The sequence below is a fragment of the Pan paniscus genome, chromosome 20 (assembly GCF_029289425.2).
Source record: "Pan paniscus chromosome 20, NHGRI_mPanPan1-v2.0_pri, whole genome shotgun sequence".
Classification (NCBI taxonomy): Eukaryota; Metazoa; Chordata; class Mammalia; order Primates; family Hominidae; genus Pan; species Pan paniscus.
In genome coordinates, this window is record NC_073269.2 from 18919870 (window position 1) to 18946389 (window position 26520).

At 51.2% G+C, this 26520-nt stretch overlaps 1 protein-coding gene across 4 annotated transcripts in view; it reads right to left on the reverse strand.

The window, feature by feature from the left end:
• RFX1 (regulatory factor X1) overlaps nucleotides 1-19459 on the reverse strand; it is a 48604-nt gene extending 29145 nt beyond the window's left edge. Inside the window, exons 1-3 of one of the 4 annotated variants that reach the window (XM_063599956.1) lie at nucleotides 15727-19459; nucleotides 7754-7953; nucleotides 3195-3566 (exon numbers count right to left, since the gene is read on the reverse strand). In XM_063599956.1, coding sequence (XP_063456026.1) covers nucleotides 3195-3513 — 319 coding nt within the window. In that variant the 5' untranslated portion in view covers nucleotides 3514-3566; nucleotides 7754-7953; nucleotides 15727-19459. Of the gene's footprint in view, nucleotides 1-3194; nucleotides 4417-7753; nucleotides 7954-15726 lie in introns of those variants that run through there. The other 3 variants (XM_063599955.1, XM_055103904.2, XM_034945815.3) reach the window with 3 other exon arrangements.
• Between the last annotated feature and the right edge of the window lie 7061 nt (nucleotides 19460-26520).

Here is a 26520-nt window from a genome sequence, read left to right on the forward strand (position 1 = left end):
GAAACCCCGTCTCTACTAAAAATACAAAAAATTAGCCGGGCGTGGTGGCGGGCACCTGTAGTCCCAGCTACTTGGGAGGCTGAGGCAGGAGAATGGCGTGAACCCCGAAGGCAGAGCTTGCAGTGAGCCGAGATCCTGCCACTGCACTCCAGCATGGGTGACAGAGCGAGACTTTGTCTCAAAGAAAAAAAAAAAATTAGCTGGGTGTGGTGGCACATGCCTATAGTCCCAGCTACTTGGGAGGCTGTGAGAGTATCACTGAGCCCAGGAGTTGGAGGTTACAGTGAGCCATGATTGCACCATTGCACTCCAGCCTGGGCGACAGAGAAAGACCCTGTCTCAAAAAATAAATACAGGCCAGGCGCGGTGGCTCACGCCTGTAATCCCAGCACTTTGGGAGGCCGAGGCGGGTGGATCACGAGGTCAGGAGATCGAGACCATCCTGGCTAACACGGTGAAACCCCGTCTCTACTAAAAATACAAAAAATTAGCTGGGCGTGGTGGCGGGCGCCTGTAGTCCCAGCTACTTGGGAGGCTGAGGCAGGAGAATGGCGTGAACCCAGGAGGTGGAGCTTGCAGTGAGCCGAGATCGCGCCACTGCACTCCACCCTGGGTGACAGAGCGAGACTCTGTCTCAAAAAAAAATAAAAATAAAAATAAATAAATAAATAAGTACATAAAAAATAAACAAAATGGGTGCTGTTCCACCTTGATGGGTGGATGGGAAGATCTGCAAGAGGGGGATTAAGTGATGCAGAAGGAACTAGAAGGAGCAATGGCAGGAGCGTGTTCTGGATATGGGTGGTGCTGCTTAATCCAAGAAGGCAGAGGTGGTGGGTGCAGATGCACCCCAGGAGCTGGGCAGGAGAAGGGGTCCCTGTGGCTGCCTGATGGTACTCTGTCCCCAGTAAGGTTGCCTGCAGGGTCAGGGACCAGGAGCATAGTATGAGACAAAGGTGATGGAGGTGAAGGTGGGGCAGAGGGAGAATGGGTTTCTTGGAGCATGAAGTTCACTGTTAAGGAAATGCTGCAGGATTTCTGAGGGGTGCTGAGAACCCACCAGAGGTTTGTGGCCTGAAGACCCTGCCCATGTCTGCAGCCCGACCTCAACCAGGGCAGGGCTGTGTCTACACAGGCGGGGGGGCACTAAGTGTGGCGCTCATGCAGACACCTCCACTCCATCCATATAGTAAAGAGTCACTGCCCTGAGTCCCTGCATGTTCCCACCCCAAACCTCTGCCAGAGACCCTGGACCTGCCATGCAGACACTGCCAGAAGCCTCTGGGACACTGCCCAGGGCCCCAGCCCCATCTGCTCTGTTCCACGACGGGGCCAATTGCTACACTTTTCATTACTTTTTTTTTGAGATGGATTCTCACTCCGTTACCCAGGCTGGAGTGCAGTGGCACGATCTCAGCTCACTGCAACCTCTGCCTCCCGGGTTCAAGTGATTTTTCCTGCCTCAGCCTCCTGAGTAGCTGGCATTACAGGTTCGCGCCACCACGCCCAGCTAATTTTTATATTTTTAGTATAGATGGGGTCTCACCATGTTGGCGAGGCTGGTCTCGAACTCCTGACCTCAAGTGATCCACCTGCCTCGGCCTCCCAAAGTGCTGGGGTTATAGGTGTGAGCCACCACACCCGGCCAATTCCTACATATTTTGATGACTCTTTATGACCTGATGGTCCCCAATCCCATCTTGACCCACCCCTTCCACAGCCCCTCAGGATGCCCTGATGGTCTCACCCCTTCCATTCCCACTCTGAGAAGGACCAGGGCCAGCTTTGATCCGGGCTCCCACTGAGGCCTCCGTCCACCACAGAGCACATTAAAAACACACTAGCTGTGCACAGTGGCAGGCGCCTGTAGTCCCAGCTACCTACGAGGCTGAGGCAGGAGAATCACTTGAGCCCAGGAGTTCGAGGTCAGTCTGGACAGCATAGCAAGACCCCATCTCTAAACCAAAAAAAACACACGAATCTAGCCTAATGCCCAGGCTGTGCTGCCATTCCCATCAGAGCACTGAGTCAGTCGAGACAGAGACCCAGCCCTCAGGCAGACCCTAAGCAAGTCAAAACATCGTCACTATGTTTACTGTGGGAAATGCTCAGAGGGCAACAGGTCTGTCCAAGATGGCCTGCTCTCAACACAGGTCCTGCGTGCCTTAGCTTATGTCATGAGAAAGAAAAGCAAAAATAAAGAAAAGGGCCAGTCCCTGGATCCTGCCCAAAACAACAGGGCGGCTGCTCTAGGAAGGGGAGGTGACATGTCCAGGCCCCCACCCCCAGCTGACCTCCCTGAAGTGACCACTCAACGCCATCCTGGCTATGAGACCCTCACATGCGTCCCCTGAGAGCGAGGAGCTATGATGATCCCATCACAAATGAGGAAACCAGAGCAGGGAGGCCAAAAGACTGGTGTGTAGCCAGGCCAGGCCTCTGTCTCCCACAGGTGCATGCAAACTTTGATGCCACTGCCCAAACCCTTCTTCCAGTGACATCTTACTTGCAAAGAGAGATCAGAACAACTCTAAGAGGCTGAGCATGGTGGCTCATGCCTGTATTCCCAGCACTTTGGGAGGCTATGGCAGGAGGATGGCTTGAGCCCAGGAGTTTGAGACCAGCCTAGGCAATATGGCGAGACCTCATCTCTACAAAAAATACAAAAAAAAACAAAAGAATTAGCTGGGCACAGCTGCACACCTGTGGTCTCAGCAACTCGGGAGACCGAGGTGGGAGGATCATTTGAGGCCAGGAGTTTGAGACCTGCCTGAGCAACATGGGAAGATCCCATAGCTACAAAAAATTTTAAAAATTAGCCAGGCATGGTGGTGGGCACCTGTGGTCTCAGCCACTTGGGAGGTTGAGGTGGAAGGATTGCTTGAGCCTGGAGGGTTGAGGCTGCTGTGAGCTGTGATTGTGCCACTGCACTCCAGCCTGGGCAACAGAATGAGACTCTGTCTCAAAAAATAAAATAAAACCAAAAAAAGAAGCTCTAAGAGCTGCTCTGGTGGGAAGGAGTTTGGGGGGACAGAGGCCTCCTTGCATGGCTTAAGCACCCCTGCCCTAGTGATACCCCAAGTCCCATCCAGAAACCTTGGGGGGCATGGCAGCCCTGTGCCTTCACACCCAAGGGCTAGGCTATCTGAACAACTCTGAGAGGAGTTTTCAGGACACACGAGCGCAGCACTTACCAGAGACAGTGACCACGATGTACTGCTGGGGTGCAGGCGAAGGGGTGGGTGCACCGGTTGGCTGTGAGGGTGCGGGTACAGCCGGGAGCTCCGTCACGTACTGCTTCTGGCCACCCGGTGGCTGTGCCTGGGGCTGGGGGCTCTGCAGCTCGGTGACATATTGGGGCTGAGGGGTGGCAGCAGCGGTGGGTGGCTGCGGGGGCTGGGGTGCCGCTGGGGGTGGTGGCGGTGGCGGCTGGGGCTGGGCTTGTGGCGGGGCCTGTGGCGGCTGGGATGGTGGCGGGGCTGCCTGTAGCTCAGTATACGCCTGTGTTGCCATGCCAATGGTGGGGAAAATGATAATAAATAAGGCTTTTTTTTTTTTTTTAATTCCTTGGGAAGAAAGACGGGGAGGGGGGAGAGAAAAACAAAACAAAACAAAAGAAGGAAAAACAGGAATTAATCCACAGGCAGAGAAAGCAGGGACAGCTCTGGGTTCCCTGGAGATGTGCTTGGGTTCATCACTAACTTAATTAAATCCCCAGGCTGGTGGCCAGAAATATCCAACCCGTCACTGCAGGGGGACCAGCTGTAGACCAGGGCTGGAGCCCCACTCCGCACCCCGACTCACCCCAAGCCAGGACTCCTGCCTTCCCAGTCCCTGGTACCCAGAGACCCCCACATCCACATAGGATCGCATTTCCCCACACTGCGGGGGAACTTGGGCCTGTGTGGTTGCTCTGTGCCCTCACCCAGAGAAAAATGGTACGGTTCTCACTGGGTCACTCTCAAATACCAGGGGCTGCCCCTCCCTTGCCTCCATCTCCTTAGCTGAGGACCCCAAGTGGGCACTTCCTGAGGGCTCCTGTAGGCCAGGCACAGGGCTGGGCACTTTCCCTATGTTAGTTCATCTTTTTAAAATGTATATTAGGCCGGGCACAGTGGCTCATGCCTGCAATTCCAGCATTTTGGGAGGCCGAGGCGAGCGGATCACTTGAGGTCAGGAGTTCCAGACCAGCCTGGCCAACATGGTGAAACCCCATCTCTACTAAAAATACAAAATTTGCTGGGCATGGTGGTGCATGCCCTGTAGTCCCAGCTACTCAGGAGGCTGAGGCAGGAGAATCACTTGAACCTGGGAGGCGGAGGTGGCAGTAAGCCAAGATTGCACCACTGTACTCCAGCCTGGGCGACCCAAGACTCTGTCTAAATATATATGTGTGTGTGTGTGTGTGTGTGTGTATTTTTTTACTTATATATTGAAATCTACATGTACATATATATACATATATAGTATATACACACACACACTGTATACATATATGTACACATGTATATTTATATATTGTATATGTATATTGAAATATACATATATATATATACACATATATATATATATATATATAATCATTTTTTTCAGAGATGGGAGTCTCATTACCATGCCCAGTCTGGTCTTGAACTCCTGGGCTCAAGCAATCCTCCTGCCTTAGCCTCCCAAAAAGTGCTGGGATTCTAGGTGTGAGCCACCACGCCCGGCCTATTTCATTTTAAACTTTCCAACAACCATGTCTGGGTTTGGGTTCTGTCTGCTAGATAGGGAGCTGAGGCTCAGAGAGGTTAAGGTGCTTGCCCCAGGCCACACAGCGGGGAAGTGGTGGCAGGGCTGCATTTGAACTCTGGGTGTTCTATGCTCCTGACTCGTCAGTTTATTGCCGGAAAGCAGAGTCATGGGGAAAGCTGCCTCCCAGGGACCCGTGCCAGTTCCCTACGTGCCTGCCATCTGGACTTGGGATTCTCGGCTGAGTAGCATTCCCAGTGGGAAGGTGTTTGAGTCCAAAAAGCCCCTGTGAGCTGCATGGGGCCACAGGGGCTTTTTGGGCCCTCTGTCTGGGAGCAGTTATGGGTCTTGACACCAGATGTAAGCTCATCAGTGGGACAGTGCCCTTCTGTGGCCAGGGGTGACAGGGCTGGGAGCAGGCCCAGGCTGCACTGAGAACCTGGCAGCTGCGGCTGACTTCAGAACAGGGCCGGCCTTGGCCAAGCGCGGTGGCTCACGCCTGTAATCCCAACACTTTGGGAGACCGGGGTGGCTGGATCACCTGAAGTCAGGCATTCAAGACCAGCCTGGTCAACATGGCGAAACCCAGTCTCTACTAAAAGTACAAAAATCAGCTGGGCATGGTGGCACATGCCTGTAATCCCAGCTACTTAGGAGGATGAGGCAGGAGAATCACTTGAACCTGGGAGGCGGAGGTTGCAATGAGCCGAGATCTTGTCACTGCATTCCAGCTTGGGCAACAGAGTGACACTCTGTCTCAAAAAAAAAAAAAAAAAAAAAAAAAAAAATTAAACGGGAGTGGTGGCGCGCACCTGTAATCCCAGCTACTCAGGAGGCTGAGGTGGGAGAATTGCTTGAACCCAGGAGGTAGAGGTTGCAGAGAGCTGTGAGCTGAGATTGTTCCACTGCACTCCAGCCTCAGTGACACAGCAACACCCTGTCTCAGAGCAAAACAAAACAAAAGGAAAGAACAGGGCAGGCCTGGCTGTTAAAGGGTGTGTTCCTCTCCCAGGTGCTGGGCTGGGCATAGCCTCCCTCCGGCTCAGCCCCACTGTAGCAGGGGATCGGCAGATGGTTTGGGGACCCTTGTACTCATAAGCCCTATCCCAGGTCCGAAGCATTTGAGGGACAGTGGGACAGAGGCACGAGTGGTTAAGAGGAAAGGCTCCAGATCCGTGCTTTTGTGGCTCCTGCCTGGCCCCAGAAGGCATTTGGGTCTGAGAGCCCTGCCTGCAGCTGGCCATGACTCCGGGCAGTACTGCCTCCTGGCTAGCAACTGGACCAGAGCCTCTTCTGCACTAACACTCAGCACCCATGTGCCACGATGTGCCCAGATGGCCCTCCAGCCGCAGGGTGACCCTCAAAGGAAGGAGGAGGTAAAAAACAACTGCTGTTGGTTGACCAGGAGCCCCCAGACCCCTCCACTGAGGTCACCTCCTCCTGGCAGTCGTGTGAGGGAGGCATCATCATGCCCATTTTACAGATGAGCTGAGTGAGGCTGAGGGGTAGGCTGCTGAAAGCCTCGAGCAACTGGTGAGGGGGGATTGAACCCAGGTCTCTCTGACCCCCAGATACATTCTGTCAGTCCCCAACCCTACTCAGGATGCCAGGCACAGGGCTCATTTGCTTTTTTTTTTTTTTTTTTTTTTTGAGATGGAGTATCACTCTGTCATCCAGGCTGGAGTGCAGTGGCACGATCTTGGCTCACTGCAACCTCTGCCCCCACGGGTTCAAGCGATTCTCCTGCCTCAGCCTCCCGAGTAGCTGCAACTACAGGAGCCTACTACCACACCCAGCTAATTTTTGTGTTTTTAGTGGAGACAGCGTTTCACCATGTTGGTTGGGCAGGTCTCGAACTCCTGACCTCAAGTAATCCACCCACCTCGGCCTCCCAAAGTGCTAGGATTACAGGCGTGAGCCACCGTGCCCAACCTTCATTTGCTTCTTAAAGTAAGTACACGGCATCTTGCCGGTTCTTCCAACAGGGAGACCCAAGCGTCACCTGCAAAGGTTACGCCCCCTGCCCAAGGCCGCAGTTAAGGGCAGCAGAACTGGCAAGGGGGAAGCCGGCCCAAGCAGCCCAGAGGAGGCTGGTTCCCATCCTTCACGCCTCCCTGTGCCTCCCTCCCCCGGGATCCAGGTTCTGCTCTTGGATGCCAAACTCAAGAGGTGTCCGAGTTAGCAGGGGGGCAAGGGAGGTAAGAAACGAGCCCTGGACAGGGATGGATGCACCATGATTTGAATTTGGCTACCTCCTAGCTGTGTGACTTGAGGAGAGCCCCTACGGCTCCATCTGTGAAATGGGAGGACGGCTGCCCTACCAGGCGGGGCTGCTGAGGGTTCAAGCTGATCCTGTGGGCAGCATGTGGCCAGGCACCTGGCATGCTGTAAGCACGCAGGAAATGGCTCTGGCTCCTTCACTGCCCAGGGCCCTTTAACGCAGTTCCAGGAAAGATGAAAATACCTTCTGGCCCTGCCTGCCTTCCAGCGTCCAGAGCTTTGTGCTGCTGAGGATGAAGGAAACAGGAGCTTACACTTGCCTCTTGGGTGTGCCCTCTGGGCTTGCGGCAGGCTTGGGAGGGACTCCAGGACCCTCCTGGCTGGCGGGAACAGAGCTGACAGGGCCCTGGGGCCACCCTCCCTGCCAGGTGAGGTCATTCTGGTAGGAGTGGAGGCAGGCAGGATGAGAAGCCGTTTGGGGCCTTCCCACCTAGCAGGTGGCCAGCCTTAGTGCTCCGAGGCCCAGGGACTCGGGCAGCAGAGAAACTTGCCCACCGTGAGAGGGAAAAGGCTGCTGCCTGCCTTGAACAAGGCGAAGACCATCCTCCTCCAGCCCCTGCCCTCCCCAAACTCCTTTCTGCCAGCGTTAGAGGGGTGGAGGTTCCTCACACCATCGGGTCCAAATCTGGCCCAGCTCGGGTACTCAAGTCACTGTAGCCGATGACCCTTCATCTGTCTGGTGTCAGACCCTCACCCACATGAACCCTGGCGCTATGTCTTAACTCATTAACATATTACCAACCTTCTTCTGGGCCTCAGTTGCCTGTCACCTGGGGATAACAAGAACACCCAATTCATCAAATTGCTGCAAAGATCCAATGAGATCAGGCCGGGCACGGTGGCTCACACCTATAATTCCAGCACTTTGTGAGGCCTAGGCAGGTGGATCAGCTGAGGTCAGGAGTTCGAGACCAGTCTGGCCAACATGGCGAAACCCCGTCTCTATAAAAATACAAAAATTGGCCAGGTATGGTGGCGTGTGCCTGTAGCCCCACCTATTCGGGAGGCTGAGGCAGAAGAATCACTTGAACCCAGGAGGCAGAGGGTGCAGTGAGCAGAGATCACACCACTGCAATCCAGCCTGGGTGACTGGGTGACAGAGCAAGACTCTGTCTCAAGAAAAAAAAAAAAATCCAATGAGATCAGCTCAGCACCCAATAAACACTGATAAGTGGCAGGTGTTATTATTCATTCAACAAATATCCAAGCCAGGTTGGGACAGAGGAGGAAGGAGACAGGATCTTCAAGCTCTTGGGAGGGGACACCAAGAGGAAATCCAACCTAAGCTTTCGTCAGCAACATCATGCAGATTCCTGAGCTCTACTGCCCAGTGAGTCTGAAATGGCCCCAGAGTCTGTTTTAGCTGGTCCCTTAGATGATTCTGAGGCAGACAGTCCTGATAGCACTCTGAGAAATGCTGGCCTTGGCTTTCTCAGCCCTAAGAGACCTGGCCCCTTGTGGCCCCTCCCACAAAGAAAGGGCTTTAAAAGCTCCTCACTTACTGGCTCTTTCTCCTCCTAGGGACACAAAGCCCATGGGCCTCATCCCTTCCACTCAGGGGCAAGAAGAGGAGGCAATGATTAATTTCTAAAAGGCTGAGCTCAAAAGGAGGAGGTGGGAGATCGAGGAACAACTAAACCAACTTCTCTATTGGAGGCCTTCTCAGCACTGTGATTGTCAATCTTTTTCCTACAATTATTTGACCAAAGAGCCCTTTTCTACCTTTTAAGGAGACTACATTAAGCAATTATACAGGTTTGTTCCCTAGAGAGAAATAAATCACATATACATACATAGCATGAGGTATTGCCCATATATTTGAGCGTGAGAACCCTTTCTTTATGGAGCCTGGCACACAAAACAAGGGAATTACTTAACAAACTGTTCCTTGGCAATGAATCTGCCAAGAAAAGCACTAGTGGCTGCACCTATCTTCAAAGCCAGCAGCTGCTTATGGAGACTGTTTAAATCTATTACTTTAAATGAGGGCTCGGCAAAGTTCTGTAAGGGCCAAGCAGTAAACGTTATTAGTTTTGTGGCTAGTCTCTGCAGCAGCTGTTCAACTCTGCCACTGTAATGTGAAAGTGGCCATGCACAATAGGTAAACAAATGAGCAGGCTGTGTGCGAATAAAACTTTATTTCTAGACACTGAGATTTGAACTTCATGTAATTTTCACATATCATGAAATATAATTCCGGTGTTGATATTTCCAATAATTTAAAAATATAAAAATCATTCTTAGCTCACCAGCCAAAAACAGGCAGCAGGCCATAGTTTGTTGACCCGTGGTTTTTTTTTTTTTTTTTTTTGAGGCAAAGTTTCTCTTTTGTTGCCCAGGCTGGAGTGCAATGGCACAGTCTCTGCTCACTGCAACCTCTGCCTCCCGGGTTCAAGTGATTCTCCTGTCTCAGCCTCCTGAGGAGCTGGGATTACAGGTGCCCGCCACCATGCCTGGCTAGCTTTTGTATTTTTAGTACAGATGGGGTTTCACCATGTTAGCCAGGCTGGTCTCGAACTCCTGACCTCAGGTGATCCTCCCACCTTGGCCTCCCAAAGTGCTGGGATTACAGGCATGAGCCGCCGCGACTGGCCTGACCCCTGTTTTGGATGCCAGATTCTCTAATCAAATGGTTTACATCCTCAGCAAGGCCCTCCCAAAGATATAGAAAGAAAACTCACTCTCTTCATCTGTAGAATGGCTTCAGTAATGAACTTGCAGAAGAATGGCAAAATTAAATGGGATGATGTGTGTTTCTCTCATCCTCTATATCTAATTCATTTAGAAGATTTGTCAATTACTCCTCCAAAATATATCCTAGAGGCCGGGCGTGGTGGCTTATGCCTGTGATCCCAGCACTTTGGAAGGCTGAGGCGGGCGGATCATTTGAGGTCAGGAGTTTGAAGCCAGTCTAGCCAACATGGCGAAACCCCGTCTCTACTAAAAATACAAAAATTAGCTGGGTGTGGTGGTGTGTGGCTGTAATCCCAGCTACTCAGGAGGCTTAGGCAGGAGGATCGCTTGAGTCTGGTGGGGCAGAGGTTGCAGTGAGCTGAGATTGTGCCACTGCATGCATACAAACACACACATACACATACACATACACACACACATACTCGCACACATCTCCTAATGACTGGGCGCAGTGCTCACATCTATAATCCCACCACTTTGGGAGGCCAAGATTGGAGGATCACTTGAGCCCAGGAGTTCAAGACCAGCCTAAGCAACAAAGTGACGCCTTATCTCTATAAAAAAGTGAAAAAATCAGCTAGGCATAGTACCCGACACCTGAAGTCCCAGCTGCTCGGGAGGCGGGAGTGGGAGAATCACTTGAGCCCAGGAGTTCCAGGCTTCAGTGAGCTATGATCACACCGCCACACTCCAGTCTGGGCAACAGAACAAGACCCTGTCTCTTTAAAATATATCCTGGACAGGCATGGCGGCTCACGCCTGTAATCTCAGCACTTTGAGAGCCCAGGGCAGGAAGACTGCTTGAGGCCAGAAGTTTGAGACCAGTCTTAGCAGCATAGCCGAGACTCCATCTTGACAAAAAAATTTTAAAAATTAGGTGGGCGTGATGGCGTGTGCCTGTAATCCCAGCTACTCGGGAGGCTGAGGTAGAATTGCTTGAACCCAGGAGGCAGAGGTTGCAGTGAGCCTCTCTGCAAAAACAAAAAAAAACAAAAAACAAAACAAAACAAAAAAATGCTGCAGATCCATTCCTGCCTCTCATGGCCTTGGCCCCACCTCTTCCTCCCACCTGGCATGCTGTCCCCACCGCCACCTTCACGGCTGGCTTCTCCTCCTTATTCAGGTCTCAGCTTATACACACTTCCTTGGGTCTGAAGGTACCCTCAAGCACATACCACTATTTTATTTGCTTCCTGACACTGTGTTTCCCTGTTGAGTTTATTTTCTTTCTTTCTTTTTCGTTTCTTAGAGACAAGGTTTCGCTCTGTTGCCCAGGCTGGAGTGCAGTGGCACAATCACAGCCCACTGTAACCTTGAATTCCTGGGCTCAAGTGATCCTCTGGCCTCAGCCTCCACAGTATATGGGAACGCAGGCCTGTGCCACAACACCTGGCTAATTTTTAAATCTTTTTAAGAGATGGGGTCTTGCTATGTTGCCCAGGCTGGTCTCAAACTCCTGGGCTTAAGTGATCCTCATGTCTCAGCCTCCCGAAGTGCTGGGATTACAAGCATAAGCCACTGAGTCTGGCTGGATTTATCTTCTTCCTCCTAGTTCCTCTTCCCTCCATGACTGGAAAGGTAAGGTCCCCACAGGCAGAGACCTGGTGGGCCTGGTCTCTGTCTCAGCTCCTAGAAAACTGACAGGCAAGGCCGGGAGCAGTGGCTCACGCCTGTAATCCCAACATTTTGGGAGGCTGAGGCGGGCAGATTGCCTGAAGTCAGAATTTCAAGTCTAGCCTGGCCAACATGGTGAAACCCTGTCTCTACTAAAAATACAGAAATTAGGCTGCTGCAGTGGCTCACACCTGTAGTTCCAGCACTTTGGGAGGCCAAAGCGGGTGCATCACCTGAGGTCAGGAGTTTGACACCAGCCTGGCCAACATGGTGAAACCCTGTCTCTACTAAAAATACAAAAATTAGCCAGGCATGGTGGTGGGTGCCTGTAATCCCAGCTACTCGGGAGGCTGAGGCAGGAGAATCTCTTGAACCTGGGAGGTGGAGGTTGTGGTGAGCCAAGATTGCGCCATTGCATTCCAACCTGGGCAACAAGAGAGAAACTCCGTCTCAAATAAACCAAACCAAAACAAAACCAAAATGAGCCGGTCATGGTGGCGGGCATCTGTATTCCCAGGTACTCGGATGGCTGAGGCAAGAGAATTGCTTGAACCCGGGAGGTGGATGTTGCAGTGAGCCAAGATCGTGCCACTGCACTCCAGCCTGGACGACAGAGTGAGACTCTGTCTCAAAAAAAAAAAAAAAATTAGCCAGGAATGGTGGCAGGCATCTGTAATCCCAGCTACTTGGGAGGCTGAGGCAGGAGAATTGCTTGAACTGGGGAGGTGGAGGTTGTGGTGAGCTGAGATCACGCCACTGCACTCCATCCTGGGGACAGAGTAGGACTCTGTCTCAACAAAAAAAAAAAAAAAAGAAAGAAAAGAAAACTGACAGGCAAATAGTGGGGGTTTTGACTCTTACTGTCCAGGCAGCATAAATGATGCACCAGAACACACTGCTAGTGAGCATCAAAGGCAGGTTCCAGTCTATCGACTGCTGAGACCGTGTGAGAAAGCTCCTCCTGCCAGAAGCCGGCTGGTGCTACAGAGCCAGGCAATGCCTTCTGGTCCAGAACAGGCCTGGGAAGCAGGTGGGAGAAAGTCTTTCTCGCCTAGGAAGACCACGTCCTGTACAGCTGCTATTGAAGGCAGCATCTCTGTGGGGGGCAACCTGGCCATCCCCTTCCCCGAGATGCTCAGGTACATGACAGAGGAGAAGGGTGAGGACCTCGGCTCCAGAGACGCCATTCCAAGCTCCCCACCGTTCCCACAATGTCCATATCCCCGCTCACCCAGCTGCCTCCTGGAAGGCTTGGGACTGAGTCTGGGCCTGAGCCCAAGTAGCATTTTGTGTGTGTGTTTTGAGACAGTCTTGCTCTGTCACCCAGGCTCGAGTGCAGTGGCACGATCTTGGCTCACTGCAACTTCCATCTCCCCGGTTCACGGGATTCTTCTGCCTCAGCCTCCTAAATAGCTGGGACTACTACAGTCATGTGCTACCACGCCTGGCTACTTTTTGTATTTTTAGTAGAGACAGGGTTTCACCGTGTTGGCCAGGCTGGTCTCGAACTCTTTACCTCAAGTGATCCACCCACCTTGGCCTCCCAAAGTGCTGGGGGAGTGAGCACCCAAATTGAGCCACTGTGCCCGGCCAGGATTTTTCTTTCTAGTGACTCTCCTAAAGCCAGAGAACAGCCATTCAGCAGCCAGGGGAGTGACTTTCCCACTACAAACTGGATTCCTGGTATCCAGCTTCCTGGATCCCTGTCATCGACCCACACAGCCCAGCAAGCGAGAAGCAAGTCAACCTTTAAAGCCACGAGGGCTCTCACTGGATTCAAAATGATAAAAATAAAAGCCAACGGTGTATTTCCGAGGGTTGAACAGGAAGTGACAATCACCGTAACAGCAGAGGCTAACATAACTACATTAGCAATTACTTTGTATTTAGTTAGTTTCAGCAATTCCTATGTATTTGATATTCAACAGGTATTATTTTCTGGGATCCATAGCACAGAAACATGAGATTGAAAGGATTACCAAGGATTACTGCCCCTAGATGAAAGGAAGGGAAACTGAGGCCCAGAAAACTTAAGTAACTCACCTAAGAGCACACAGCTAGAAAAGCTGACTGTTTCAAGTCAGCTTCAAATCACCCTAGTGTTCTCTTCCTAGTCAAATGACTCCTCAGGCCCTTCACCTGTAAATGTAACTGGTGACTGAGGCAGTCAACATGACCAGATAATTGGTAATATCACTTTCTGCTCAGTTAGCTTTTTTTTTTTTTTTTTTTTTGAGACAAGTCTCACTCTGTTGCCCAGGCTGGAGTGCAGTGGCCTGTGATCTCAGCTTACTGCAACCTCCGCCTCCCAGGCTCAAGCAATTCTTGTGTCTCAGCCTCCCGAGTAGCTGGGATTACAGGCATGTGCCACCACGCCTGGCTAATTTTTTTAGAAACAGGGTTTCACCATGTTGGCCCGGCTAGTCTCAAACTCCTGACCTCAGGTGATCCGCCCACCTCGGCCTCCCAAAGTGCTGGGATTACAGGTGTGAGCCACCACGCCCAGCCTGCTCAGTTAGCTTTTTTAAGAAGGGCTAGCCGGGCGCGGTGGCTCACGCCTGTAATCCCAGCATTTTGGGAGGCCGAGGCAGGTAAATCTCGAGGTCAAGAGATCAAGACCATCCTGACCAACATGGTGAAACCCCGTCTCTACTAAAAATACGAAAATCAGCCGGGCATGATGGCGTGCGCCTGTAGTCCCAGCGACTCAGGAGACTGAGGCAGGAGAATCACTTGTACCCGGGAGGCGGAGGCTGCAGTGAGCCAAAATCAAGCCACTGCACTCCAGCCTGGCCACAGAGTGAGACTCCGTCTCCAAAAAAAAAAGTGCTGATGATCCGTCTAGCAACTTGGCATTTCTAGCTTGTTTGTTTTACTGAAAATTAATCTCCACCTGTCCTAACTTTCAAAGAGTCCCTGCCTCCTCTAAAAAGGGCCAGGCCTAGAAAAAGTACCTGGAGAAGTTAGGACCCGCCAACCCCCACCAGACCAATCTCAAACTCTTGGGAAAAAGCCTGAAATGATCCTTTTCCTTGGAATGTATTGACTGATTTAAAAGGAAATGGCTGCAGTTTGCACACCGACACTAAGCTCAAAAGCAAGACGGAGAATAAGCCAACTAGACTTGGCCTGGCTGGCTACTTAAAAAAAAAATTCCTCCCCGAGCTGGCAGGATATTGTCACCCTAAAAAGCAGTGGCAAAGATTCTCCTCTCACAAACATGGATAGCTTCCCCTTCCCTCTGACCGCTCCTGCCCACGTGGCCCTAGAGGCTGGGACCTTGTCAGTGACATGTGACTCGGTTGACACTCGTTTGACACAAAAACATGTGTCTGGCCAAGAGAAGCGGGTTTAAAAAATCTAAGAAATTTCCTCAGGCTTCATTTGCTCTCCCATTCCCAGTAGGGGAGACCTCGATGGGCAGGACCCAGAAACGTTCCATCTCCAGGAACAACCCCCCGCAACCTCAAACCAGGAAACATCAGGTCTCAAACAGCAGCCCAGAGAAAAGCACTCAGGTTTCTGTTCCTCTAAAGCATTCCCTCATGATCACTCCTCCCTACCATGGACTTTGATTTCTGCAAACCAGATCCTCCACGCTAAAGCCAAATCGACTCCTAGCTCCTCCATGAAACTCTGCTTCCTCTTTGCTTCCTCCCAGAGAGAAGGTGGCAGGTTTAGGAGTGGGCTGCAGTGTTGAAATCAGGACTAGCTGACAGTTATTTTATCAAACCACATTCAGAAACGGTAGATACGAGGAAAAGGTTCAAAGATAAGCCGTAAGTGAAATTCCTGGAAGGAATGAGGAGTCCCCGTACTGCAGGAAAAGGGCGATGTCAATGATTCTCCCCATTTTACAGGATGGAAAACTGAGGCCTCAAATGGACAGGCACTTGTCCAAGTTCTGAGTCCTGGGACAACTGCAAGGCTCTTAAGGAAGAAGGGAGTCGCTTAAGGATCTGGAAGGCGGACCGGGTGTTGGCTGCCCACCCTGGTTCCCGAGGTGGAAGTTGGGGAGACCCAGCCGGCCCCGCCCATACCTTCCCTCCTGGTCCCGCCCACCCACCTTGGCCCCGCCTCGTACCTCCCTCGCTCCCATTGGCCCAGCCTCCCCAGGCCCGCCCCTTCGCGCTCCCGACATATAAAAGCCCCCCGCCCCGGCCTGCCGACCTCCACTCGCCGCGGGCCTGCGAGCGCCCGCCCCTCGCGGGGGCCGGGCCGCGGGGACGGGGGCGGGTGGTGTCGTTCCAGCCGGGCCCCGGCCCCCTCCCCCACGGTCCAGACAGTCGCCGCCGCCATTTTGACCGCCCGCCCCTTCCCCCCGGACTGTGATTACAGAGACACCCACCGCCCCGGCCCCGCCGCCCACCCCGGCCCGGCCAGCCACCCCGGGGCCGCCCTGGTTACCTCCGCTTCTCCCCACTTCTGTCTGCGGAAAGGCTTTTCGGAGGTCTCGGAATCGATGTTGGGAAGGGGACGGGACGTGCTGGGGTCCCCGGGCCGGGCCTGGGGGGTGGGGGTGGGGGTCGGCCGGGCGGTTGTTGTTGTTGACTCGCGTTGCCGGGTTGCTTGGTCGCCACGACTACCGTGGCTATGGCGCCTCCGTTTCCCTCACCGGGGCAACTGTTGCTACCCACCCTAGTTACGTCACGCGCGGGGGGCGGGGCCCGGGGTGATTGGCGGCGGCCGGAGAAGTGATTGGACGGCGCCAGGCCTTGCCGCTAAACTATTAGTTCCGATGCACGCTTTTCAACACCCTCTGGACTTCCCGGCGATCTGATTTATCAGTATGAATGTCCATCAAAAGAAACTGAACCCTCAAAGGCAGCCGGGCCCGTCACTCCGGCAGGGAAGCAGCTGGTTAAGAATAAAGGGGTGGGACTCGTAGGACGGGATTGGTTTGCCGATGTAAAACCGGCCTCCTGGTTCGACTAAAGGGACGTCAATCTACCAAAGGTTTGCCGCGCTCTCTGGCTGGAGGCCGTGCGCATGCTCGGCACGCAAGGCCGATTGGGAGTTGTAGTCCGCTCTTGCGTACACTTTGCATGTCTTACCAAATTAAAAAGGCGAGAAAGGAAGACTCCGCTCCAGACTTCTCTCTCGCTCGGTGGGCCAGTTTCTGGCCTCTTGCGCTGACGTCAGGGGAGGAATGCAGTGACGCAGCGCAGCCCCTCTGTGACGACAGCGGCGAAGGCCGGACTCGGGATTCGATGACGTCACTGGGCGCGCGTCCCCCTTCCCCACTGCCCATGGCCCCGTCGGGGTTGGGTGGAAGCGGGAGGCCGCGGCGGGGTTCGATCCCAGCTCCCACCCGCTGGGGTGACATCCTCCGCCCAAGCCGGCCAGACAGCGCGGCCGCCGCGCCCTCTCCCGCCTCCCGGTCCCCTCCAGCCGGAAAAGGTCACCGCTGCCGGGGTGACCGCGGCTATCTCTGCCCCGCAGGCGGTGCGGCCGCCTTGGGAAAGGTCTCTGCAAGGCGGGGGACTTCATTAGCGGCTTCAACCGCGGTGGATAAGCAAAGGTCAGCTCCCGGCCCAGCCCAGGGAGCTCAGTCCGCCCAGGAGAGCTCACCACAACCCCCGCCACACACACACACCTCCCACACATACGCTCCTCTGTGCCTCAGTTTCCTCAAGGGACTGTCCGGGTGCTGCAGGACGAGAAGAGACAGAAACAGGGCCCGGACTAGGGTGAACATCTTGGGAGCAAAAATTCAGTCATCAAGATAAATAATCTTCTAATTCAATATTTGTTAAATATCCAAATTAATGGGAAAAAATAAATCTATGATGAACAAAACATCACAATTTTAAATAAAGACAGGATCCGCCAACACAGGGATTAAGGTGAGATGCGTTATGCAAGCTCAGGGTCAGATCTTGTGTTTAAAATAAATTTATTATTATTATTTTTTGAGACGGGAGTCTCGCTCTGTCGCTGAGGCTGGAGTGCAGTGGCGCAGTCTCGGCTCACTGCAAGCTCCGCCTCCCAGGTTCACGCCATTCTCCGGCCTCAGCCTCCCAAGTAGCTGGGACTACAGGTGCTCGCCACCACGCCCGGCTAATTTTTTGTATATTTAGTAGAGACGGGGTTTCACAGTGTTAGCCAGGATGGTCTCGATCTCCTGACCTCGTGATCCGCCCGCCTTGGCCTCCCAAAGTGCTGGGGTTACAGGCGTGAGCCACCACGCCCGGCCTACTTTTTATGTTTTAAATGTCAATTATCTTATGACTGAGCTCTTTGGCCTTCTCTTAAATTTTGCATTCTCATCCCAGGTAGGCCCTAGAACAGCAAGGGGAAAAGAAAACAGTCTAATGCTAGCCCTGCTGTGTGGCATTCAGAAAGTGACTCCACCTAAGTTTGTTTCCTAATTCAACCAACATTATATTTCCTCGGTGCAAGGCCCTGGGCTATACAAGTGAAGAAAGGTGACTTCATTTATGGTGGCTCACACCTGTAATCCCAGCACTTTGGGAGGCCAAGCAAGGAGGATTGCTTGAGCCAAGGAGTTCAAGACCAGCCTTGGCAACAAAGCAAGACACCCGTCTCTACAAAAATTAGCTGGGCGTGGTAGTGTATGCCTGTAATCCCAGCTACTCCGGAGGCTGAGGTAGGAGGATTGCTTGAACCCGGGAGGGGGAGGTTGCAGTGAACCAAGATTCTGCCACTGCACTCCAGCCTGGGCGACAGAGCGAGACTTTGTCTCAAAAAAAAAAAGCAATTAGCTAGGCATGGTGGCATGTGCCTGTGGTCCCAGCTACTCTGGAGGCTGAGGCTGGCAGGATTGGTTCAGCTCCGGAGGTAGAGGCTGCAGTAAGCAATGATTGTGTGGTCCAGCCTGAGTCTCAGAAAAAAAAGGAAAAAAGGAAAAAAAAGAAAGCAAACAACTCCCTTGACTTTGCATTCTAGGATGGGATACACAATAAACAGATAAATTGTAAGATAGGCTCCTTAGAGTCCTGAGAGCAACATAAGAGAGTGGGGTAGGAGAATGAGAGGATGCTGTAGCCAGTGTTATCTGAGGGGGGATGTCCCACAGAATGAGCCTGAGTGGTGAGAGACGAAGCAAGCCTCATAAATCCAGGTGGAGGGGCCGGTCGCGATGGCTCATGCCTGTAATCCCAGCACTTTGGGAGGCCAAGTTCAGGAGTTCGAGAACAGTCTGGCCAACACGGCGAAATCCTGTCTCTACTAAAAATACTAAAATAGCTCGGTGTGGTGGCACGTGCCTGTAGTCCCAGCTACTGGGGAGGCTGAGGTGGGAGAATCACTTGAACCTGGGAGGCAGAGGTTGCAGTGAGCCAAGATCGCGCCACTGTACTCCAGCCTGGGCAACACAGTGAGACTCCGTCTCAAAAAAAAAAAAAAACGGGGGGAGAGAACTGCCTTCAAAGCTGGGAACAGGAACTTCTGCTAAAGCCAGGAGAGATAAGGTTGTAGAGGTAATAATAGCCACATAATTCCCAGCGAACCCAGCAAAGTGGGACGCTCCCCGCTCTTGACAGGTGGGCAATGGAGGCCCACAGAGAGGAAGTAGGTGCCCCCTCTGCCAGAGGCGTGTGAACCAGAGCAACTCCATCTTGAACAGGAACTGGGTAAAATGAGGCTGAGACCTGCTAGGCTTCATTCCTAAATGGTTAAGGCATTCTTAGTCACAGGATAAGACAGGAGGTCAGCGCAAAATACAGTTCATAAAGACCTTGCTGGCTGGGTGCAGTGGCTCATGCCTATAATCCGAACAGTTTGGGAGGCGGAAGTGGGCGGATCACTTGAGGTCAGGAGTTCGAGACCAGTATGGAAAACATGGCAAAACCCGATTTCTAATAAAAATACGAAAATTAGATGGGCGTGGTGGTGGGCACCTGTAATCTCAACTACTTGGAGGCTGAGGCAGGAGAATCGCTCGAACCCGAGAGGCAGAGGTTGCAGTGAGCCGAGATCACCCCACTGCACTCCAGCCTGGGTGACAGAGTGAGACTCCATCTCAAATAAATTAAATAAATAAATAAATAAAAATAAAGACCTCGCCGGGCGTGGTGGCTCATGCCTGTAATCCCATCACTTTGGGAGGCTGAGGTGGGCAGATCACGAGGTCAGGATTTTGAGACCAGCCTGGCCAACATGGTGAAACCCCATCTGTACTAAAAATGCAAAAATTAGCCAGGTGTGGTGGCGTGCGCCTGTAATCCCAGCTACTCGGGAGGCTGAGGCAGAATTACTTGAACCCGGGAGGTGGAGAGTGCAGTGTGCCAGGATCGCGCCACTGCACTCCAGCCTGGGTGACATTGTGAGACTCTGTTTCAAAAAAGATAAAAATTTTAAAAATAATTTAGAAAAATACATAAAGACCTTGCTGATAAAACAGGTTGCAGTAAAGAAGCTGGCTCAAACCCACCAAAACCAAGATGGCCATGAGAGTAACGTCTGGTCCTCACTGCTACACTCCCACCAGCACCATTACAGTTTACAAATGCCATGGCAACGCCAGAAAGTTACTTTATATGGACTAAAAACAAGAGGCATGGAATAATCCACCCCTTGTTTAGCATATCATCAAGAAATAAGGCTGAGTGTGGTGGCTCATGCCTGTAATCCCAGCACTTTGGGAGGCCGAAGCTGGCAGATCGCTTGAGGTCGGGAGTTCAAGAACAGCCTGGCCAGCATGGTGAAACCCCATCTCTACTTAAAATACAAAAATTAGCCGGGCGTGGTGGCGCATGCCTGTGATCCCAGCTACTCAGGAGGCTGAGGCAAGAGAATTGCTTGATCCCGGGTGGCAGAGGTTGCAGTGAGCCAAGATCACACCACTGCACTCCAGCCTGGGCAACATGGAGACTCCATCTCAAAAAAAAATAAAAAGAAATACAGCCCTCGAGGCTGCTCTATGGAGTAACCATTCTTTTATTCCTTGCAAATTTGCTTCCACTTTACGGACTCACCTGGAATTCTTTTTTTTTTTTTTTTTTTTGAGACGGAGTCTCTCTCTGTCACCTAGGCTGGAGTTCAGTGGCACGATCTCGACTGACTGCAACCTCCGCCTCCCAGGCTCAAGCGATTCTTTTGCCTCAGCCTCCCGAGTAGCTGGGACTACAGGCGAGCGCCACCACGCCTGGCTAATTTTTGTATTTTTAGTAGAGATGGGGTTTCACCATATTGGCCAAGCTGGTCTCTAACTCCTGACCTCGTGATCTGCCCGCCTCGGCCTCCCAAAGTGCTGGGATTACAGGCGTGAGCCACCGCGCCAGGCCCTGAATTCTTTCTTGCGTGATATCCAGGAACCCTCTCTTGGACTCTGGATCAGGACCCCCCTTTCCTGTAACATCTCCACCCCAAGATCACGAAGCTGGAGGAACCAGAGCCCATCTCTTTTCATGGGACTTTCCAGTGCCCTGGGTGTGACCCTGGATGGGAGAAGAGGAGAAGCAGCAGCTCCAGTCTGCCTGGAATTGCCGGTTGAGTCCCAGCCCTGACAGTACCTGCAAGAATTAATGAGACTTCTAGGCAGGCAGTGCCCAAGAATGAATCCCAGCTGGCAATACAAGTCACATCAGGGTCCCAGGACCAGCCATGGGGTCTTCATTGTGGGGAGGGAAACTAGAAGCCCTATTTCCACCTCCTACCCATTTCTCCAATGCCCAGAAGTAGCTGGACCAAGCCCAGAGACCATGTCGTCCATCAAAAATATTCAGCTGGGCATGGTGGCTCACACCTGTAATCCCAGCAGTTTGGGAGGCCTAGACTGGCGGATCACCTGAGGTCAGCAGTTTGAGACCAGCCTGGCCAACATCGTGAAACCCTGTCTCTACTAAAAATACAAAGTTAGCTGGGCATAGTGGTGTGCGCCCATAATCCCACGTACTTGGGAGGCTGAGGCAGGAGAATGGCTGGAACCTGGAAGGTGGAGTTTGCAGTGAGTCGAGATCGCGCCACTGCACTCCAGCTTGGGCGACAGAGAGAGACTCTGTCTCAAAAAAAATTCATTATAAGACTTTGTGGCTGGAAATGCAAGGTGGAGGCTGAGATGTTCTATATTTTTATCTGGTGGAGGTTGTATAGCATATAGTCGGCCCTCCCTGTATCCACAGGTTACACATTGGAAGATTCAACTAACTGCAAATCAAACATTCAAATAGGCCGTGCTCTGGTACTGGTATAAAAATAGGCACATAGGCCAGGCTTGGTGGCTGAAGCCTGTAATCCCAGCACTTTGGGAGGCCAAGGCAGGTGGATCACCTGAGGTCAGGAGTTCAAGACCAGTCTGGCCAACATGGTGAAACCCCGTCTCTACTAAAAATACAAAAATCAGGTGGGCGCAGTGGCGGGCACATGTAATCTCAGCTATTAGGGAGGCTGAGGCAGGAGAATCGCTTGAACCCGGGAGGCAGAGGTTGCAGTGAGCCAAGATCGTGCCACTGTACTCCAGCCTGGGCGACAGAGTAAGACCCTGTCTAAAAAAAAAAAAAAAAAAAAAAGCACATAGACCATAAACCCAAATACTTAACAGCCAACTGGTCTTCAGCAAAGCAAACAAAAACATAAAAGGGGGGAAAGGACACCCTTTTCAACAGTAACGCCGGGATAATTGGCTAGCCACATGTAGGAGAATGAAACTGGATCCTCATCTCTCACCTTATACAAAAATCAACTCAAGATGGGTGAAGGACTTAAATCTAAGACTGGAAACTATAAAAATTCTGGAAGATAACATTGGAAAAACCGTTCTAGACATTGGCTTAGGCAAGGATTTCATGACCAAGAGCCCAAAGGCAAATGCAATAAAAACAAAGATAAATTTATGGGACTTAATTAGACTAAAGAGCTAAGTAACAGTCAGTAGAGTAAACAGACAACCTACAGAGTGGGAAAAAATCTTCACAATGTAAACATCTGACAAAGGACTAATACCCAGAATTTAAAATGAATTTCAACAAATCAACAAGAAGAAAACAAATAATCCCATCAAAAAGTGGGCTTAGGACATGAATAGACATGTCTCAAAAGAAGGTATACGAATGACCAGCAAACATATGAAAAAATGCTCAACGTCACTAATGATCAGGGAGATGCAAATCAAAACCACATTGTGATACCACCTTAAACTCCTGCAAGAATGGCCATAATCAAAAAATCAAAAAAAACAGTAGATGTTGGCATGGATGCAGTTATCAGGGAACCCTCCTACGCAGCTGGTGGGAATGTAAACTAGTACAACCACTATGGAAAACAGTGTGAGGAGTCCTCAAGGAACTAAAAGTAGAACTACCATTTGATCCAGCAATCCCACTACTGGGTATCTACCCAGAGGAAAAGAAGTCATTCTACAAAAAAGATACTTGCACATACATGTTTATAGCAGCAAAATTTGTCATTGCAAAAACGTGGACCCAATCCAAATGCCCATCAATCAGCGAGTGGATAAAGAAACTGTGGATATATATTCCATGGAATACTACTCAGCCATAAAAAGGAATGAATTAATGGCATTCGCAGCAACCTGGATGGACTTGGAGACTATTATTCTAAGTGAAGTAACTCAGGAATGGAAAACCAAACATCGTATGTTCTCACTGATAAGTGGGAGCTAAACTATGAGGATGCAAAGGCGTAAGAATGACACAATAGGCTTTGGGGATTCAGTGGGGGAAGGGTGGGAAGGGGCTGAGGGATAAAAGACTACAAATAGGGTGCAGTGTATACTGCTCGGGTGATGGGTGCACCAAAATCTCACAAATCACCACTAAAAACATGCTCATGTAACCAGACACCACCTGTTCCCCAATAACCTATGGAAGAAAAAAAAAAGTTTTTTAAAAAAAGAGGCCGGACGTGGTGGCTCACGCCTGTAATCCCAGCACTTTGGGAGGCTGAGGTGGGTGGATCACGAGGTCAGGAGATCGAGACCATCCTGGCTAACACGGTGAAACCCCGTCTCTACTAAAAATACAAAAAATTAGCCGGGCATGGTGGCAGGCATCTGTAGTCCCAGCTACTCGGGAGGCTGAGGCAGGAGAATGGCGTGAAACCAGGAGGCAGAGCTTGCAGTGAGCCAAGTTCGTGCCACTGCACTCCAGCCTGGGCGACAGAGCGAGACTCCATCTCAAAAAAAAAGAAAAACTCAAACAGTCCATGCTTGGTGGCTCATGCTTGTAATCCCAGCACTTTGGGAGACCAAGGTGGGAGGATTACTTGAACCCAGAAGTTCAAGACCAGCCTGGGCAACATAGCAAAACTCCATCTCCACAAAGAAAAAAAAGTAATGGAAAAAAGGTCAAATAAATAATAACAGGCCAGGCATGCTGGTTTACGCCTGTAATTCCAGCACTTTGGGAGGCCCAGGTGGGAGGATCACCTAGGTTGGGAGTTCAAGACCAGCTGGCCAACATGGCAAAACCCTGTCTCTAATAAAAATACAACAATTATCTGGGCGTGGTAGCTTATGCCTATAATCACTTTGGGAGGCTGAGGTGGGTGGATCACCAGAGGTCAGGGGTTCAAGACCAGCCTGGGCAACATGGTGAAACCCCGTCTCTACTAAAAATACAAAAATTAGCCAGGTGTGATGGCACACCCTTGTAATCCCAGCTACTTGAGAGGCTGAGGCAGGAGAATAGCTTGAACCCAGGAGGCAGAGGCTGCAGTGAGCAGAGATCACACCACTGGACTACCGCCTGGGCAACTGGGCAACAGAGTGAGAGTCTGTCTCAAAAAAAAAAAAAAAAAAAAAAACAACGGCCAGGCATTTTTACTTACTTACTTACTTACTTACTTACTTACTTACACCTGTAATGCCAGCACTGTGGGAGGCCAAGGTGAGTGGATCACTTGAGGTCAGGAGTTCGAGACCAGCCTGACCAACATGGTGAAACCCCGTCTCTACTAATATTACAAAAATCAGCCAGGCATGGTGTTGTGCGCCTGTAATCCCAGCTATTCGGGAGGCTGAGGCAGGAGAATCACTTGCACCTGGGAGGCGGAGGCTGCAGTAAGCCAAGATCGCGCCACTGCACCCCAGCCTGGGTGACAAGAGCAAAACTCTGTCTCAAAACAAAGAAAAAAGAGAAGGAAAGAATTAGAAAATCACCATGTTGCAAAAGCCAGCAAAATCGTTGATGCAGACAGCGATCATCTATAGGTGCTAAAAAAGGTAGATGAGGCTGGGTGCGGTGGCTCACGCCTGTAATCCCAGCACTTTGGGAGGCCGAGGCAGGCAGATCACCTAAGATCAGGAGTTCGAGACCAGCCTGGCTAACATGGTGAAACCCCGTCTCTACTAAAAATACAAAAATTAGCCGGGCGAGGTGGCGGGCACTTGTAATCTCAGCTACTCGGGAGGCTGAGGCATGAGAATGGCTTGAACCCGGGAGGCAGAGGTTGCAATGAGCCGAGATTGCATCACTGCACTCTAGCCTGAACAACAGAGCAAGACTCCATCCAAAAAAAAAAAAAAAAATTTTGGCCGGGGGTGGTGGCTCATGCCTGTAATCCCAGCACTTTGGGAGGCCGAGGTGAGCAGATCACCTGAGGTCAGGAGTTGGAGACTAGCCTGACCAACATGCCGAAACCCCGTCTCTACTAAAAATACAAAAAAATAAATAAATAAATAAGCTGGGCGTGGTGGCAGTTGCCTGTAATCCCAGCTACTGAGAGGCTGAGGCAAGAGAATTGCTTAAACCTGGGAGTTGGAGGTTGCAGTGAGCGAGACCATGCCATTGCACTCCAGCCTGGTCAACAGAGCGGGACTCTGTCTCAAAAAAAAAAATTAAAAAAAGAAGGAAAAAGATCAATAATCCAAAAGTATACTAGACAAGGGAGGTTACCAGAGAGTACAGAGGAAACTAATGGTCCTTAAACACATGGGACTTTGCCCTGCCTCGCTTGTGGTCAGGAAAATGCAAATTTTCTCTACTCTGAGATACTATTTTTCACATGTCATGTTGGCAAGAAACCAAAGTTCGATAACACTCTCTGTTGGTAAGGCTGTAAGGCAGCAGAACTTTTACCCATTGCTAGAGAGAGTGTGAATCGCTCTAACACCTGAGGGGGAATATTTGTCAATATGCATAAAAATTACAAATGCACACAGTCTTTGAGCCAGAAATCCCGCTTTGGAAAATTTATCCACAGAGACACTTGCATATGTGTAAAATGACGTTCTGTATGGCGATGTCAGCCTAAGAACAAACGAGTGGAAAAAATGTCCATCTCTGAGAGTGAAATTAACCATAAAGCATTCACACGGCAGCATGCTATGCAGCTGTGAAAAAATAAAAATAAAAAATAACAAGAATGTGGCCAGGCACAGTGGCTCACGCCTGTAATCCCAGCACTCTGGGAGGCCAAGGCGGGCCTATCACTTGAGGTCAGGAGTTCGAGACCAGCCTGGCCAACATGGTGAAATCCCATCTCTACTAAAAAATAAAAAAATTAGCTGGGCATGGTGGCATGCACCTGTAGTCCCAGCTACTTGGGAGGCTGAGGCATGAGAATTCCTTTTTTTTTTTTTTTTTTGAGACGGAGTCTCACTCTGTCACCCAGGCTGGAGTGCAGTGGCGCGATCTCGGCTCACGGCAAGCTCCACCTCCCAGATTCATGCCATTCTCCTGCCTCAGCCTCCCGAGTAGCTGGGACTACAGGCACCTGCCACCACGCCCAGCTAATTTTTTGTATTTTTAGTAGAGATGGGGTTTCACCATGTTAGCCAGGATGGTCTCGATCTCCTGACCTCGTGATCTGCCCGCCTCGGCCTCCCAAAGTGCTGGGGTTACAGGCGTGAGCCACTGAGCCCGGCTGAGAAGTCCTTGAACCTGGGAGACAGAGGTTGCAATGAGCCGAGTTGGCGCCACTGCACTCCAGCCTGGGCAAGAGCGAGACTCCGTCTCAATAAAAAATAAAATAAAATAAAATAAAATAAAGTTTTGTTAAGAGATCTCCAACACTTGTTAAGTCATGTGGGAGAAGCAACATTCAGAAGAATGTGTAGAACATGCTACCTTTTAATGAAATTCTGGGCCAAGCATGCTGGCTCATGCCTATAATCCCAGCACTTTGGGAGGCCGAGGTGGGAGGATCACTTGAGCCCAGAAGTTTGAGACCAGCCTGGGCAACATAATAAGACCTCGTTTCTAGTGAGACTGGACAGGATCTTGCTCTGTCAGCCAGGCTGGAGTGCAGTGGCACAATCATAGCTCACTGCAGCCGCCA